General features: G+C 40.4%; 2 protein-coding genes across 3 annotated transcripts in view; both read left to right on the top strand.

Moving 5' to 3' along the window:
* KIF15 (kinesin family member 15) overlaps positions 1–11,251 on the top strand; it is a 36,341-nt gene extending 25,090 nt beyond the window's left edge. The window contains exons 25-35 of one of the 2 annotated variants that reach the window (XM_027904407.1): positions 520–624; positions 1,477–1,599; positions 3,049–3,195; positions 4,099–4,203; positions 4,483–4,647; positions 5,090–5,196; positions 6,516–6,588; positions 7,162–7,199; positions 8,860–9,025; positions 9,384–9,515; positions 9,814–11,251. In XM_027904407.1, coding sequence (XP_027760208.1) covers positions 520–624; positions 1,477–1,599; positions 3,049–3,195; positions 4,099–4,203; positions 4,483–4,647; positions 5,090–5,196; positions 6,516–6,588; positions 7,162–7,199; positions 8,860–9,025; positions 9,384–9,515; positions 9,814–9,897 — 1,245 coding nt within the window. In that variant the 3' untranslated portion in view covers positions 9,898–11,251. Of the gene's footprint in view, positions 1–519; positions 625–1,476; positions 1,600–3,048; positions 3,196–4,098; positions 4,204–4,482; positions 4,648–5,089; positions 5,197–6,515; positions 6,589–7,161; positions 7,200–8,859; positions 9,026–9,383; positions 9,516–9,813 lie in introns of those variants that run through there. The other variant, XR_003573585.1, reaches the window with a different exon arrangement.
* A 189-nt stretch (positions 11,252–11,440) lies between these two features.
* Positions 11,441–17,424, top strand: TMEM42 (transmembrane protein 42). Its single transcript, XM_027904403.1, has 3 exons — positions 11,441–11,551; positions 15,874–16,020; positions 16,853–17,424. Exons 1-3 carry the CDS (start codon positions 11,441–11,443, stop codon positions 16,991–16,993), a joined length of 399 nt encoding a protein of 132 aa, XP_027760204.1. The 3' UTR covers positions 16,994–17,424.
* The last annotated feature ends 334 nt before the right edge of the window (positions 17,425–17,758 follow it).

Here is a 17,758-nt window from a genome sequence, read left to right as displayed (position 1 = left end):
TGAGGAGTTCCCCTAGTGCAAGTATACATCCTGTCTGTGAAACAGGCATAAGGAACCACATAGTGTGTTTACTACCCAGCACAATGCAATGATAAATCTTGTTTTTTGCATGCTAAAACCAAAAATTTGACATGTATAAGGTCAGAGCAACCTGGTATTGTCAGTGCAGTGTTATTTCTTGAATGTGTCTTTTTCCATTACAAGCAAATGTACCCTTAAACTGTGGTACTTCTGTTCTCCTACTAGAAACTCATTACAAGCCAATACTAAATTAGTGAGCCAATGTTCTCTTCTGATGAACACAGCAGGTTATTTAATTCTTTATTTAAGTGCTAGAGCAAAAGCCAATGATTCAGCAACAAATTTTCTCTTATTACTTTACATGTGCAATTTGAGGCCTCATTTTCATATGACTGTTTGAAATTTGGGATTGACAAATTATATACCAAAAAAAGTCCAGTAACACATTATATAGATTTTATATGTATTTTATAGGATTCTTTTCTTTTTATGTTTCAGGAAGTTGTAACTGACTTGATGAAACAGATCCAGGAGCTGAGGTCTTCAATTAATCATAAAACTGAGTCCATACATGGGTTGACAAGAGACCTCGAGGATATAAAGGTATGTTCTGTCATTTTGAAGGACATAGTATCGTTCTTTAGAAATGACATGTCTTATCATGGGTCTCAAACAATATAACTTGCTGAACCATTTTAGAAGGAAACTTCTTTGTTTTGACATGTTGAAATCTTCTGAACATTTTATGCCTAAGGCTGTCTTGAAAACCGAACCCTCTCCGCGTGGTGGGTAAGAAGCCGTGTCTCTGAAGGGACCTATTCACATCTTGTAAACTACACTCAGCTGACAGTCACATTTAGATTTTTCTCAGAAATTGGCAATTTAAAACCTCAACAACTGAAGCTGAATTGCAAGTGTATTTTTTTAAGGGAGTGAATTTTTATGTTGCTGATATTACTACGTTCTACATCTTAAAATAAGTATAAAGAACTAAAACTGTGTATTTGAATAACTGTAAATAAATATGATGCACCTGATTCATTAAAATAGGTCTGGTTTCCAAACTGATGGAACAACCCACAGAATGCTTCAGATTATATATTATGTGTGAACTACAAAGTCAAGAGGTTCTACAGACAAAATGTTGATGAGACAAATTCCTATATTTGGTTATCTTTTAATAATGATTTTAGTGTGTAATATGTATTGTGGTGGCTAATTAACATTAAAGTAATAATCTTTTCCTATCATTCTGACAACTAATTTCTAAAAACACAGTTTGTATAATTTAGCAAGTAATATATATTATTTTGGTTTTAGTCATTGAGAGATTTCTAAACGTTTCTAATTGTCATAGGATTTGTGATGTACATTTGTTTGTATTGCGTTTGCCATCTTTCCTTGATAACATGTTTCCTAAAATATTCTAAAATTTATTTAAATGTTGTTTTGTAGTGCAAGTATAATATTGTTCTGGCTGCAAAAGAAGAAAGCAAAGGAATCATAGAGGATCAGGAAAAGAAGATTGAAGAACTGAAGGAAGCCTTGGAGGGAAGAGAAATAGCTGATAATATTGAGGTAAAAACATTAACATTGGTGTATTATGATTGTTTGTTTAACAAGACCAATTGGATGTGGGTTTGCTTAAAATATTCATGTAAAACTTAACCTCATTTTAGTTCAAACTATAGCTAGTTAAGCTGTTCTTAAAAGAATTTTTCATGAGATACCTGACAAATTCTGTTAAATTATCACGTTATTTGACATAAATATTTTATAAGCTACTTCATAAAAGCCTATGCTAAAAGCCTGGTTTAATTTTGCTAAGGCCACTAAGGAATCATCAGCTGAATTTAAGGGCAGCTTTAGATGATGCAGCTGAGAAATTAAAATAGGTGGAAGAATATATTATGTTTAACACTATCTCCTCCCCCACTGCTACTATATTCAGTAACATCTGTTCTTTACTCATAATTTTAACTAAAAGCTCCACCTGCTGGAAACAGATTTAGGATGCGTTGTTGATTCAACTGTGGGATTGCCTTTTAAAATTGTATCTTTCTTTAACTCTTTTCTGTTACTGCTCTCACCCTTATTTTGATGAACATGTCCATCAGTCAGAACCATTAGCACCTCCTTACATGTAATTTCTACAAGATCATCCATCATTAGATTTACTAATCAATTATATGGCACCAGTAAAGTCTTCCAGAGAAGTATTTGTCTCTCAACACCCTTTGAACACAGTGGAAATCTATTTAAGAAGAAACAGACTACATTCATGATTAATCATATCTAAATGTGACATTCTGGAACCCCAAACTGAGTTGTCTGCCAAAGGGATCACTTTGGGTTTTTGTTTACGTTGTTTTTTTTTTTAAACTGAAGTACTAGTTCTTAATCCAGTGTTATTCTTAGGTGTATCTGGCTCCTGATAAAATTATAGTGTTTCTCCTCGACTTTGTACTTCAGTTACTAATTTCTTCATGCTTTCTTGACTGGACAAGAAGAACTAATCCAAGGTAGCATTTAAAATACCAAGTTCAGTTTCTCCTTCTGGGTTAACTTGTGTAGGCACAATGCCCCATCAGATCGGATGGGAGAATAAATCCAGAGGTATCTACAGAATATGAGTGCTCTAAAAAAACTGTAATTGCTTCAGCATGGATTAAAATCTTTATCTTATTTTCTGGGGTTTTTTATTTAGAGAACTGTATCTCTTTTTAAGTACACATTATACTTTAAAACTGTGGTTGATTGCAAAGATCTTCCACAAGAACTGTGACTATACTGTGGGAAAGTTCTTATTTTTGTTCTGGAACCAAGACTATGGATATGAAAACATGCTAAAATAAGAAATTTATAGATGAAGGCTTGCTACAATTCATGATGAAAAAGTAGAAGGAAAAGAGAGATGCTCGTAGCTGTTAACAATCTTGACACCAATGACAAAACACCTTGAAACAAACTGACTTGGAGTAATAACTTTAACATTTCTTTCTTTACTCATCCAATGACTTAAAATAGAAAGATCTTCTGTGTGAAGAATTGCGTCATACCACTGATCAGCTAATAAGTCTGACAGAGGCCTCCAAGAAACATGATTCGTTGCTCCAGTGTGCTCAGGAAGACATAGCAAAGAAAGAAGCTGTAATCCAGGAACTTAGGGAACAGGTAAAACAGAGATTTTGATAATTAGCTCATCGAGAGGGAGTTGAAAAGCTTTTGCATGTAATTTTATAGCATCTTGTACTCTTGGTGAAGAGCAATGCTCCTTGTAAAAGCAAAATAGTAGTCTAAAAACTTCTGAACAAAGGCTAGGTAACTTTTACATATTTCAGAGATTATGTCTAGAGATAGCAGAGTAAAATTATCAGTGTCTGTAACTACTGAGCAACCTGATTGTTATCAGCAGTGTCATCTAGGGGACTACTTTTTCCTCTGCTTATCCACAAACAATATAATTATCTAACAAACATAAGTGTTGAGCTCTATAAATTACATAGTCTTGAGAATTATTTGGAGCTTTTGCAGACTAAATAGCTATGTTAAGCCTTTGTCCAAATTGTCATAATTACCATAGGGTTATGTAATATGTGCTGGCAAAAATTCCAGTAAGTTATTATTTGAAAGAGGAGTTCTTTTGTCAAGTTAGCATATTCTCTTTGGGGAAACTGATCAAATCTATACCACAAAAATCTTTGTATCATGTTTTGACCAGTAATATTTGCCAGCAAAGTTCATAATAGTTTCTTCTGTACTAGCAAGCCCTTTGAAACGTAGATCATGTTAGTAAGCCAAGAAAATAAAACAGCAACAGAAACAAAATTCAGATTAACTACGCAGTATACGGTATATAATGTATATATGCTTTCAAAAATGCTTGTTACATACAACTGTTGAAAGTTTAACAGGTATTAGCTAAAATATACAAGAGTTATAAAAATGAAGCCTAAGTTAATCTAATATAGCTTGTGGTATACTTAAATCTGCTCAAAAGAAAGATCTGGCTTCTATTTTCTTTCCTATTTTGTGTTTATTATGAGCTAATTTAATTCTTACTGGTGTTTCTATTAGTTGGACAAAATGACAGAGGAACTGGAGAACAGGAAGAATGAGTATGAACTAAAAATGAAGCAAATAGATTGCTTTGTGGACTCATCTTTAGTAACATTTCCTCAGGTATGGCACTTGTGAGAGAAACATGTTTGTTTTCATGCCTGTTAAAATACATGATAAATGACTACAAACCTTACAGCATGGCTTCAGGCTGGAACCAGAAATTAGTGTATCAAGAATGGTCAATTCCCAGTCACATAGTTTGTAACTTAATTGTATTATTGATGACTTGTCTGCCAGCAATTTATTAATATTAATTAAGTATTAAAACATGTAACCAATACATATGGCAAACAGTTCCTTACTAATAGTTTGTCTGGTTTGTTTCTTTTAACATGACAGTGTCCAAAAACTCCCCCTAATTTTGATGTGAATTTGGCAAAGCTCTTGGAAACCCATGAGCAAGAAATAGCCGATCGTAGGGCTTCTGCAATAAATCTGGAGCACCTTGTCCATGAACTGAATGAAGAACGAAGAGCTAAAAATGATGAAATTCTAAGGCTGAAGGTACTATGAGTTAATCTCTACAGGTTAAAATAAGACAAAATACAGAGTTTAGATTTTGAATGAGCTCTGCTTGGTAGTGTGTCCATTAAAGCAGGAAAGCAGGTTTTGGTCCTCTCTTTCCCTAGGCTCAAAATGCGACAACTGGCTTGAAATGTCAGTATATCTCATTTTCCCAAGAACTGAGTTGTTTTGAGTTCATGAATGTCAAATGCTAACATTGGTTTTACTGCTGAAACTGTTCTGACTTGATTTAAAATAAGTTTTTAATGTAACTATAAATGGAAGGGTAATGCAGACATTTGCCAGAGAACTGTGCTTGTTTTCTGATAAATAGTTTTGTCTTCTATTTTACTCAGAAACATATTCAATGGAAATGAAAACAGGACTTGCAATTTGGTCTTCAAATAAAATGTTTCAAACTTCTTTCTTTTTCCTTGCTTAGGAACAATTAAATGAGTTGGAGAACTTGCGTCTGGAAATGCAGATATTGGTGGAAAACAACAGGAGTTTACAGAGCCTTGTAGAAGCTCAGAGACCAAGCAAGAACAGGTAAAGTTAAATAAAACACAAAAAATCTATCTTAACTTGAAATAATTAAGCGAGATAAAATGTACACTGTTTATTTGAAATAAAGTCTTACATATTGTTTGTAAATGTGGAGATTGACTCAGACTATTCTGTGGAAACTGTTTACTGGCTTGTAGACTTTATTGCTCTTAAATCACAAATTCTCAAATGCAACAAAGTTTTATAAAGGAAATGGAAATAGAATGTAAAATAATTATACACATAGCCATTCCCACATATTATATAGTGCCGTATCATTTGTGTAGTTATGGATTCAGTAGATAGCAAATGTCCAAATGAATTCAACACAAGTTTTAACATAGACATAAATGAACTTTTAAAGCCTCCAATATAGTATTAGCATTTGGTCTATTCAAACCATAACTCCAATCAACTAACAGGAGCAGGGAATTGGTGATGCATATGCAAATCATATCCCAAGGTCCAAGTCAGGAATCCAGCAAGTGGGGAATATAAAAGTAATGCTTTTCTGTGGAAAAATTGGATCCAGGAACTGTGAAACTGTGAAAAACAAAGCCACAGAATCCAGTGTTCCATGGCAACATTACCATTCTTGTTTTTCTACAATTCCCATTTCAATTCACAACACTCTTTCAAATGTCTGTTGCAAACTAAGCAGAAGGCCTTAGAAACAGCATCATCATTCAGTGCCCCACCTGACCTGTTCACAAAGATTTTAAGTTACTGAAAATAGTGGGTTTGATGCAATTATAAAACTCCTAACCAGTTCTTTCCTTATGGCACACTACAAGGATAAAGTGGTTCCACTGGCGTATTGCTTTGTGGGTTATTTTAATTGTATGGTGCTTGCTTACTTCCATCCAATGTCATGTTAATCAAAAACTAACAAAATAAAAAGTATTGAAGTCTTCTAAATACAAGAATCTTTTACTTTCTTAACTGGTCAGTGGTCTTGCCAAGTTATCCTATAGGAAGAAGTTGCTTTCTGCAGTCAACATACACCTGAATATCATCAACTAATAAAATATTTACCTTAATCACAAAGCTGTTATAACAAACTGTTGCATTGCTATTACATTTGTAATTTTTTTAATGCAAGCATTAGTTTCTCCATACTCTAACAAAAGGAAATGTGGTGTTCATGGAATATAGAACAATATAGAAACCCTTCCACAGTTGTTTTGTGATGTGTTCAGTATTTTGAGCATGAACACGTGTGAAAACAACTACACATATTTACTGGTTTAATCTGGGCAAGATGTTTTTACAACTTGTTTCTTTTATTTATGAGAAACTTTCTTCATTCTTGAATTTCCTAGTGATCAGAAACATCCTGATGTTCAGCAGCTCAAAGAGAAGGAGGAGGAGATTGCTGAGGAACGACTTGCCAAGGTATATTATCGTTCTCATGTCAGTTGCTGTTGACCTGCTGTGAAGTATGAACTTGTTTTCTTCTATTTCACAGTGGTGAAACAAACACTGATTTGTAGTGACTTCTAATAGCCTGACACTTAGCTCTTAGGGTTTCTATCTCAGCCTGACACCAGTGAACAGGGTGTCAGATTACACAAGAAACAAAAACAGATTCAGATTGTGAAATCTGACTCATCTCCACAGAGCTGGAAAGTGAAGATTGTGTCACTTGCTAATGTCAGGTCTGTGTCAAAGGGAAGTTAATGTCACAGCGGAGACTGCCATGGATTTCCCTGTTAGAGCTTTGCTGTGTGTGAGTGGGCAGAGAGATATGCTGTGGGTCATTTGTGCTGGCATGAAATGGGAAATACTTGCATGTAGCAAAGAGGCAAACTTAAAGTGACTATTAGAGATGTGAGCTACGGAGCAGTAGGATGACTTTGGCAGGATCTGTAATGAGATACACAGCATCAATTAAGTGATAAATAATTTTAAATATATATCTGTATGTTAAACATTAGGACTGTATCTAATGCTTTTGAATTTTTACAGAATAAAGCAATGGAGGAAATGCTGAAAATGAAAGCAGAGTAAGTCTAAATATTGTTCTTTGAACTGGAAACTTGTATTAAACTAATTAATTATGAAAAAAGCTATATTTAAGCACTAAAGTCCAATATCTGAATTTATAAAAGACATAATTTGGAAATGTTTATACTTTTGCGACACACATTAAGTTCTTACTCTTTCTCATCAGTAGGTGGTAGCAGCACCTATTACTAAATTTACTGAAAAGGATAGCCTTATGTCAGGACAATACTCTGAAATAGGTAGAACCGTAAAAACTTGAATTGGAAGAGACATTTCTAATTCTTAAAGTTATTTATGTGTTAAGTTTTATACATGCAATGAATTCTAAGCACATCCCCTTTCAAATTGAATTGAAATACTGTTCATTTCTTTATTAGTATCATAACTTTTATAATTTTAAATATAATCTAATTATTTTCTTTTTATGCTACTTGTTTAAATTTTTGCAGTTCATGTTGGATAATGAAAATTTTTTATTATTAGAGGACTCCTAGTTTGTGTTTGCACAATTGCGCAAATAGTCCTCAACATTCAAATGTTTTGCACCTTGGATGGATAGTTGCAAAGAAAGAAAATACTGAATTAATAGATAAACATTAGTTTGAAAATGTTGGTCCTGCTCTTCTTTTCCTAATCTGTACTCTTCAGGATTCACAGTGGCTGAATCTTGTAATACTTGAGTTATTTGCATTTAATGGTCTGCTTTCTATGTAAGTAACTTCTTTTAAGGAGGAAGATAGTTTTTATGCACATGATCATTTCAAAAGTATCTTTCAGTTAAATTTTCCAGCAACCCTAGTCTGGCAATTAGGGATCATTTTGCTATTTGATGTATTGTATTTTCATACCTGTCTGGTCTCTGAAATACGCTTTATAACAGTGCTGCAAGGTATCATACAAACAAATAATGCACAAAGAGGGAAAATATTCTTTCCTCATTAAGAAAATGTCTTGACAAATGTACAAAATAAATACTGTTCACACAGTAGGTCTTAAACACCAGGCTTCAGTAAAACAAAACTGATGACAAAAAGAATTTAATTTATACAATATTTGAATAGACTCAGAAAATTACTAAAGTTTCACATAATCAGTAGACAGGCTCAGAAGTTTGATGGCACAGTTTAATATTCTGTGAGCCTTACAGACATCTGCTAAAATGTTTTAATTCTATCCTAAGCGGTGGTCCTTCTGTTACCAGGCCAAACAAGCTCAGGCCATTGGAGATGCTCAGAGATGTTTCCGAACAACAAAACCACTTGGGGAAAAGTCACAGACAGACAAGCAATCTAGGGGAAACTTGAAAATTTACATTCCTTTGGTGGATTAATTCAAAGAGTCCTTGTAGGCGAAGCTTCTGTTTCTGCTTTCTCCTAAGTGGAGTTGTGTCTCCTGGATTGCAAACAGTTCCCAAAGAGCACAGTTACCAAAGAGAAAGAGCATCTCCAAAACACTGCCTAGTTGACAGTATGAAACAGAAGAGCTGTGGAGCAGAATGTAATTTTTCCTTCCCTTAACACTAAGTTCTAAGAAAAATATATTGTTTCAGAAGGACACTTTTAAAGGAGCCTCCCTCCATGTCCAGGACTGACTTAGTAATTCACTTATATGCCATTTATATTGGTTTTAAAGTTTTTTATGCTTCTTGTATATTGACAGATTAGAAGAGACCAAAAATATCCTCAGAGTCCAAGAGAATACCTGTCGTCAAATGGCTCTGGAGCTACAACGAACAAGAACTTTGGAGCTCAAAGCATTTAATGAAAAAGAAGACATTAGATCAAAACTGGAGGAAGCATATGAAGAAAGAGACAGAACTGAAAAGGTTACACATGTATAATCTTTTTCTCGTCTTTACAGTAGAATCTTATTCAGCAGTAGTAGAGGTCTTACAGTTTAGTTGTATTTGTAATATTTGTGCATTAGTGGAAGTCTGGGTACCGAAAACAGTGTTGCAATTCATAATCAAATAAATTAGTGCTCTTTTTTGACCTTTAGAAGGATCTAACATAGTATCTAAGGAGACATAAGACAAATATGTATTTCCTGAATGAACCAATTCTTGCATCATATGTTACAACAAGCCTAAATGTTAGTATGTTTGTAGCTCTAAGAAGCTACTTCTTCTGAAAAAAGGAGAGGCTACTGCTAACAGGTACACCATGTATTTATATTAATTACAGGAAATAGAATTGCTGAGGAAGCAAGTTGACTCTCTTGCTGAGGAGAACGGGAAATTACTTGGTCATCAAAACCTAAACCAGAAGATTCAGTATCTTGTGAAACTGAAGAAAGATAACGCTAAGCTCACTGAGGTAAGCTGCAGAGTAGAATACAGATGAAGTAATGACCTGACATAGAAGAGAGCTGAGCTTTGAGAATGACAACTAAAATTCTTGCTTTTCTGTTGGAGAGCAATAGATTTTATGCAGTTGAGTAAGTCATGACTGGTCCGTCTCCTCACAAGCCCCAGACAAGGATTGCCCTGTTTTATTTCCCCAAGTATATAATATATAAAACACTCGAACAAATACAGAAACCGCTTACTTAGAAATATAAAAGATGCGAGGAAAATTTCCTTAATATACTCATGCTTTTTTTTCTGTTTTACAGGAGACTGAAAAACTACGCATTGAAAACGCTTTTTTGAAAGAATCAAAAAAATGTGACATTTGTAGACATTATGATCAGATGTAATGACACAAATAAAACTGCAGAGCCATATTTTTGAAGCGTACAGAATAAGCAAAAGCCATCTGTCAAACTTGACTTTTGCTGTGGTCCTGGAATAATCAAGTATTTTACTTCATAGATATATTTTTTTTTTTGCTGGTAATAACTCTTCGTGAAGAATGTTATACCAGCTATGTGGGCAGCTTCCAATGACATATTAACACCTTCCTGTAATTTTCAATTTCCAAAACTGATTTTGTATAGGTGCTGGAAGATACTTCCTTGGAACTTTTGTACCTTGCCAAGGAAAAGCTTTCTCACTGGGAACACACCTGGATCTTTGTTTCCTTTTGTGCTTTTGTTCAGTTTCCTACCTCTTCTGAAATGCTACATTTTCCACCAGAGCCAAAATTTTAAAAGCACAACTTCTTTGTGATTATTTCTTTAGCTAAACATAGGATGATTTTACTGGGTTGCTTAAAAATAATTTTCATATTGAACTTTGTTTAATAAGGCATAAATGTGAATTTAGTAACAGACTTGTAAATAGCACTATAAATATATTTTGCCTTTCTGTTCTTTCTCTATATGAAGTTAAAATGTTTTTCAACCCTTTTTTCCCCTATTATAGACTTATAGTAGACTTCTAATATAGAATTGTAGGAAATTCTAAGTATTTTGCAACCATTTTCTTATCAAACAAGTTAGTGTTACGAAAGAAGCTGTGAAAATATGCAGAACATTTTAGGAGTACAGCAGAAGTTCACTTAATTGCACTTAAGATTTATTGCAGATACATGAAATGTTGATTTATCTAGCACTATCAAGCAGGCTCTTTTTTTTACTGCCAGTAAGCCTATCATTCTAGTTTTTGGCTACTTCATACAGTACTTCTTTTGCCCACAAGTGCTGGGGCAAAACTGAGCAAAGCGGAAGACGTGTTTGATAAAAGGCAGGATAGACCTAGTGAGTTTCTGCATGATTTGGTTGAGGGGAAGAAGAACTTCTTCCACCTTATCTATGCCTGTTAAAGTTGCCTAAGTTCAAGTTCCTACTTGAGCTCTGATGTGATGTACAGGAGTAAAAAACTGACCTTATAAATGTCGTAGGGTTTGGGTTTTTCTCCCCGTAGACAATCTAGTTCAGACGAGGCCTAGAGGAGAACATCAAGGATAACACACCTGTTGTCCCCTGCGTGCTTTATTTGTTACTGCCGCGTTCTAGGTTTACAAATGTCCCCTCCCTGTCTGTTACGGGACTATTTCCACGTAGGCGATTTCTGCCTTTTTTCTGTGTTTGTGTGTGGCTACGGTCTGACCTGCGTTGTTCTCCTACTCCCTCCTTTTCTGTCCGCTCAAATAAAGCCTTTGTATATAAACGAACATCGCACCCGTGCGTTTTTCCCTGCCCCTCGCTCGCTCCCGGCCGCCGCTGTGTCTGTGGGAGCGGGCCCGCCCGTGCTCGGGGCGGCGCTGCGGCGGCCGCGCCCCTGAGGCGGCCGAGCGGGCCCGGCGTGCGGGCAGTGAGGGCCGTGCGGGCCGTCAGGGCGGTGCGGGCCGTCAGGGCCATGCGGGCGGGCGGCGGGGCGGCCGCGGCGTTCGCCGGGCTGCTCGGGGCGGCGGCGGCGGCCGCGGCGAAGCTGGCGCTGGGGCCGGGCGAGGAGGCGGCCGGCGGCCCGGTAAGGAAGGAGGGAGGCGGGGCTGGGGGCGCCCGTGCGGCCGCCCAGCAGGCGGCTCTGGTACTCACAGGGCTGCGCTGGCGGGAGCGCCCCCCCTCTCCCTCCTGCACTCCCAGGGGCTGCCCTGGATTTGTAGGGAAAGCGGGGCGGTCTCGGAGAGCGGAGCGCTGAGTCACCTCCTGGGGGAACCCAGCCTTGGAGGGCTGACTAATGCGCGGTGTCGACGTAAACAAGGAGCAGGGAGAGGGAAGCGAGGCTGCTAAGATGTAAAGACAACAAGCGTAGTGCGGGAATGCCCCGGACCAAGCCCAGCCCTGCATTTGCAGTGGTTCTACGTCAGTGTTACTTTGAAAGCAGGATGTCAGTACTCTGTAGCGCTAAACGATTGCTCTTAGTCCACTGTTTTGCTTAAACATTACTCTTCTCCCTCTTAACTCTCTTAGCTCAGTCCGTACCAGAGCAGGCAGGTGGAGCCCTTGGTTTCCCCTGTGCTGCTCGGCTGATCCTCGTGTGTTCGTTGGTGGTGATCTTTATCTCGGTTGTGTTTCTCAAACCTCCCTGTGCTTTGAGGTTACGTGGGACTGCTGTCCTTTCACCCCAGCAGCAGTGTCCTTACCTACAGGGGTGGACTGTGGCACAGGCACAGCAGAGGTGGGGAGGTACACGAGGTCGTGTGTGAGTGGGGAGATGCTGAGGTAGGCAGCGTACACGTCTCCTAAAAACACATCGGGGAGGTTAATTTAGGTATAGGTTGTTACTCATATGGCAAATGTACATTTGGAGTTGAAACTAGAGCTGAAAAAATCCAGCCGTGCACCAGGGAAAAAAAAAAAAAAAGAAAATCAGTCTGTGTGATTATTAGAAAGGATTAAAAAGGCAAAAACTCGGTATCTGTGAATCCTTTTGATCTTTTCTGATAGATCAGAAAGGGTAGCAGAAAAGAAAATAAAAAAATTTAAATCCTGATACTCTTTCCAACCCCTCCCCCCCCCAAAAAAAAAAAATCCCCAAATTGTATTCTGCACTGACAGAATACCAGAGCATGGAATTACTGCAAATGTTGACAAAATCTTTTCTGAGTATTTTTCTCTGATGAAATCTGTAAAAAATATTGTGTATTTGTTTGGGGGGGGAGGTTGGTGCTTTTTTTTTTCTTTTTTAAGTGTTATGACAAAGTGTCATGTCACTGACGTGGAGTGTTGCCAGCAGGTCAAGGGAGATGATCCTTTGCCTCTACTCAGCCCTAATGATGCCACACTTGGAGTTTTGAGTCCAGTTCAGAGCTTTCCAGTGCAAAAAAAATAGATGGAGCTACTGGAAAGAGTCCAGCAAAGGGCCATAAAGATGATGGAGAGACCAGAGCATCTCTTTTATGAGGAGAGGCTGAGAGAGCTGGGACTGTTCATCCTGGAAAAGAGGAGGCTTGGGGGATCTGATCAATGTGTATAAATACCTGCAGGGAGGGAGGGTGCACAGAGGATGGAGTCAGGCTCTTTTCAGTGGTGCTCAGTGTCAGGACTAGAGGTGATGGGCAAACCCTGAAACACAGGTGGTTTGCTCTGAACATCTAGAAACACATTTTCGCTGTGAGAGTGACCAGGTACTGGCACAAGTTGCCCTGGGATGTGATGGAGTCTCCTTCCTTAGAGATATTCAAACACTGTCTGGACATGGACATGGACAGCCTGCTCTAAGAGTGATGGGGTTGGACCAGATAAACTCCAGAGGTCCCTTTCAACCTCAACCATGCTGTGATTTTGTGACTGTGTTTCTTTTTTCTGGGTAAATTGGTTTTCAGGTCTGTTCTAGGTGACAATTAAGTTAATCAGTTTAGCTGTAAAACTAACCAGGCTTTATGTAGATGCCATAATCTTCCTAGGGGCTTAAATTGTGCAGGACTGTAGACACTTAAAGCGTTTCAGAGGCTCCCTTTGAATCCTGCATGCTTGCTACAAAGGCATTTCTGCAGAGCAGCCTCGAGGCCAAAGAGATTGGAGGAGTTTTGCATTTAAGGAAGAAATGCTACAGAAATCTCAAAGTCAGTATAAGAGCAGCCATCTGTTGTGCAGCATGGAATGGGCCAGGAAATGTTAAAAGTGTATTGATGCTTTTAAGAGCTCATAATGTAGGGTAGCAGGATACTCAGCAGCAGCACAAAGAGGGATTTCCTGGCCAGAAGGATGTGTTGGGATGGCCAAGCATGAGAGCAAACTGACCAGGAGGGGTCATTTCACTGGAACAAAAGCTTTACTTTGCTTTCTCCGCTCCCCTGCCAGTCTTCATCTAAAATTACTTCTGCCACTTCAGGAGTGATTCTGGATTATCTGAAATGTACACTGAAATTAATCTCTGCTTAGAAAAGCAATCAGAACAGTAATCCTTGACTCACTGGGGTGGCTCAGCTGAGTCTCTAGCTGGGGAGGAATTTATATCTCCCTCCTTCCTTGTGGGGAAGGAAACACTTGGGGATGTTCCTATCTCTCTGTCTGCATGCCATTGTGATGACCACTCCACTGCCTGAGGTGCAGAGGGACTTGACCTTTCTCTGGTAAACCTTCAGTCTGGGCATATGCCACCTGCAGAGAATACTGCAGCTGATTTCCCTGGCTCTGCAATGGAAGAAGATCAGAGTAAAAACCTGTGGGTTGAAGGTCAGTTTTGAACATAACATAGTTGCTGTGATGGTGGGAGCCAGCTTTGTTTCACCACTGATAGTCTCACAGACAAATTCCAGTCAGGCAAGACCTGTGGAGGTCTCTGATCCAACCCCTGGACTATGGAAAGATATTGTATTTAGGTGAAACACGGAGAATTGTTTTACCCTCTCATCTCTTTACTCCCAGATCTGCCTAACCACTGGAAGTGTGTGGATGTACATAACTGCCCCAAGGAAGGTGAAACTGTCTGGTCATAGAGGCAGAGGGTGAAACTGGGAGGCAAACCCCATCCCATGGAGAGCCATAACATGGCAGAAGTTTTCATCCTCAGAGGTGTGGTAGTATCTGGGAATGGTTGTCCCTCTTCTCCCTCCCTATAGGGTTGGCCAGGGGGGTGGTAGGAAAGCAAAGTGCTTCACTGGTGAGGGTCATATTGGATTTTTACTGTTGCCCTTATGAGGTTGGAGACCTTTGCCACAGGTGGGGCAAAATGAGACCACACGCCTGCACTGTCACTCGCCGGAGTAGGGTTAGCCTCGGAGAGCTTGAACCAGCCATCGAGCAGGGATTTGCTTTGCAGTCTTTTCCTTTTAACTTTGTACTCGCAACATCACTCGCTTCAGAAATCCCTGTCTGCTTAGAGCATAAAGTTTTTTCTTCTGAGTGGGAGGAGAGCAGAGTTGGTGGTCCCCAATGATTTGAGCAGCTGGTAGGGTGCTGCAGTGCAGCCATTCCCATGGGACAGGTACCACCTCTTAGCTGTGTCTTTTGGTGACTTCACACCTATGTTTCTGTCTTCTTCAAGATGAATCCCACCATGGTCTGAAAGGTGGCGGGCTGTGAAGCCATGATTACTATGGGCTTAGACAGAGATTTGCTTTCCCTTGCCCTTGTGTGGTCCCTGTGCTTTTGTGCCCTTTTTTCAGACTGAGGCTGTTGCATGTGTGGTCAGATTGTCTAAGGAGGGAGGTCTTTCTTGAGGACCCAAATGGCCTTGACAGGCCTTGAATTCAGAGGTGGCTTTATTGCTGCTAAATGCTAGAGTGTAGACCTCTCAGTAAATCTGCTCTTCACTGAGTGTGCAAGATAAGGCATGAAGCCCCTCAGCTCTCTCTTTCCTCATAGAGAACTCTGCTCTGCCCTCACTGCAGCAGTAATGCAGGCCAGGTCCTTGGAGCTGGTGAGGACCAGTGCTTTGGGACCACTGGGATCTCAGTCCAAATTCACACCAGTTGGGTCCTGGACTCAACACAGCGCCGGCATTTACATCTTTGATATTTCTCCCTGTCAGTTCTGAATTTCACCCTTTTCTATACATCTGTATATGTATAGTGATGAGTAAAGGGCATATCCCTGCATTTTGTGTCCACCACATCATGAGCTGGAGAGTGTTCTGAAATTTGGCTTCTGGCATAGCAGCTGCAGCATGTTGTCGTAGCACCTCCTAGCCTATAGTCTGAGGCTGAACTCACAGCGGGACACACTAGGCTCACACGCTGTCCAGGGCTGTGTCCTCGCTTCCATTTCCTCCTGTGAGTTATATATTCGCCTTCATGTAATAGCAGTGTAATTCAGCTTCAAAAGCCCACGCCGTTGGGTTTGGCTCCAAAGTGCCCATGAATTAGTGAGGTGAAAATACACAGGCTTTTCATTTTTGCCCTACAGCTGCCAGTGCTGCTTCGTGTCAGCTGTGTTGGCTTGGTGTTTGCGTGCAATGCGGTGATGTGGACGGTCTTTGCAAAAGCCTTGCGACTCTCTTCCTCCTCGGCTGCTGCCTCTGTGACGACGACAGCCTCCAACTTCATCTCTTCGGTGAGTAGATCCCTTCCCCAGGCACTGAAGCCTGAGGAGCACAGCGATGGGAGAGTGCTCACACTGGATGCCACTGGTCTTACCTCATCTGCCAGCAGAACCAGCATCAGTGGCCACAAAGGGAGGGTTACAGGCAGCCATGAAATGATTGCATCAGGCCTCAGCTGCTTTGATAGTTGTTCACAGCAGAAGCAGTGGAACTTTTCTGGATGGTGCAGGAGGAGGAGCACTGCTACCCAGCGTGGTGCCTTGCGGCAGCTGTACAGCTGAACTTTAATAACTGCCAGTGAGAGCCAGAGCCAGGAGCTTTGCTTTGCTTTGTTTTGCTTTTCCTTTGCAACACCTCACTTGTGACAAGCCAGAGTAACCCTAGTGCGGTGTGAAGATGCGCTGCCACTAGTGACAGCAAGAGGATCTTTGACCTGCACGTTTTTTCTGCTTGCTTTTCACTTTTGGCAGCAATCCACCTTGTATCTGTGCTCCAACTGGCAGACAGCTCATAGTGGTGTCCAATAATCGACTGAAGTTGCCCAGTCAACAGGAGATTTGGCTCCTGGGAAGTGATGGGAAGGCAGCAAAGCACACACGCATCTGCCAAAGTCCTGCTTTGGGACCACAATATAGCTGCGCTTCCAGGCTGGATAGTAGAGTCAGTCATTTCCAGCATCACCCACAGCAGCCGTTTCTGTTGGTTGTCCCAGCATGAGTTTTCCTCAAGCACGTTTTTTCCCCAGGGCCATCTCTCCCAGGAGAAGTCCTCACAGCTCTGGCAGTGCAGGAGGCTTTGGAGCAGCTCAGCCCAGCAAAGCTTTATGTCTCTCTTTTCCTTCAGGCAATCCTGGGCAAACTGCTCTTCGGGGAGACGTGGTCGCCTCTGTGGTGGGTCGGCCTCTCCGTGACACTGGGCGGGCTCGTGCTGCTGCACACAGCTGCGCCCCAGCTGGTGCAGATCCCGGCAGAGAAGAAGGAGTGAGAGCTGCTGGAGGGGGCCACAGTGCCGTGCTGCCCCTCTCCAGCCTGTCTCATGATGGCATCCCCAGTCCCCACCAACCTCTGAACACAACCTGAACACAGGACCTGCTGACCCCTGCTCACCTGTTGACCTGCTGACTTGCAAAGTCATGTTGTTTGAATCTTTCCTGGCAGGTTGGCGGTGGTGTGGTGGCAGTGACAGCCTCGGAGGGAGCTGATCCACTCTGAGTCAGTATTGTGAAAATCAGGGCCAGAGGCTTATCAGCTGCTCCTCCTCTTCACACCCTGTGGCTGTGGAGCTTTCCCAGTTCAGGGAAGGCTGAAAGTAAACATGGTGGCTGTGGAAGGTGCCTGTGCATTGGTACTTTTCCATAAAACAATCTATCCCAAAATAGAATCGCAATCAGAAGTAGATGCTGAAGGCAGCTGATATTTCTGTTCCGCTGTTCCTGACTTTCCTGTCTCTTGAAATGGCTCCATGTCTGGTGCTACCTGTAATGCTGTGGAGCCTTTCAGTAATTCCTTCAGCTTCCTATGTCATTCATATACACCTTTTAACTTGCCATTTATATTTGACACCTTTAATATTCACTTACCCATTCCTGACACGTTACTCATTGTAAGGTTGCTGCTCTTTCCTTTAAACCCTTAACCAGGACGGAGTTTTGATGACCATTCCTGCTGTGTGTAGGTCAAACAGTAATTTTGGTACAACAGGCAGCATGTGAAGAGTCAGCTGCTTTCACTAGGACTGTCCATGGTCAAC

This window comes from Empidonax traillii, unplaced genomic scaffold, assembly GCF_003031625.1.
Source record: "Empidonax traillii isolate 1590-97213 ecotype Southwest subspecies unplaced genomic scaffold, ASM303162v1 scaffold1053:size215182, whole genome shotgun sequence".
Taxonomy (NCBI): Eukaryota; Metazoa; Chordata; class Aves; order Passeriformes; family Tyrannidae; genus Empidonax; species Empidonax traillii.
The sequence above is the reverse complement of the archived record's forward strand: the minus strand, read 5'-3'. Positions and strand labels throughout refer to the sequence as shown.

What these genes read in the sequence shown, in the direction of transcription:
- TMEM42 (XM_027904403.1), top strand. Translation starts at nt 11,441, where the DNA reads ATGCGGGCGGGCGGCGGGGCGGCCGCGGCGTTCGCCGGGCTGCTCGGG. An exon ending in AGGAGGCGGCCGGCGGCCCG is followed by an intron (nt 11,552 to 15,873) that starts GTAAGGAAGGAG and finishes TTTGCCCTACAG; the next exon opens with CTGCCAGTGCTGCTTCGTGT. An exon ending in CCTCCAACTTCATCTCTTCG is followed by an intron (nt 16,021 to 16,852) that starts GTGAGTAGATCC and finishes CTTTTCCTTCAG; the next exon opens with GCAATCCTGGGCAAACTGCT.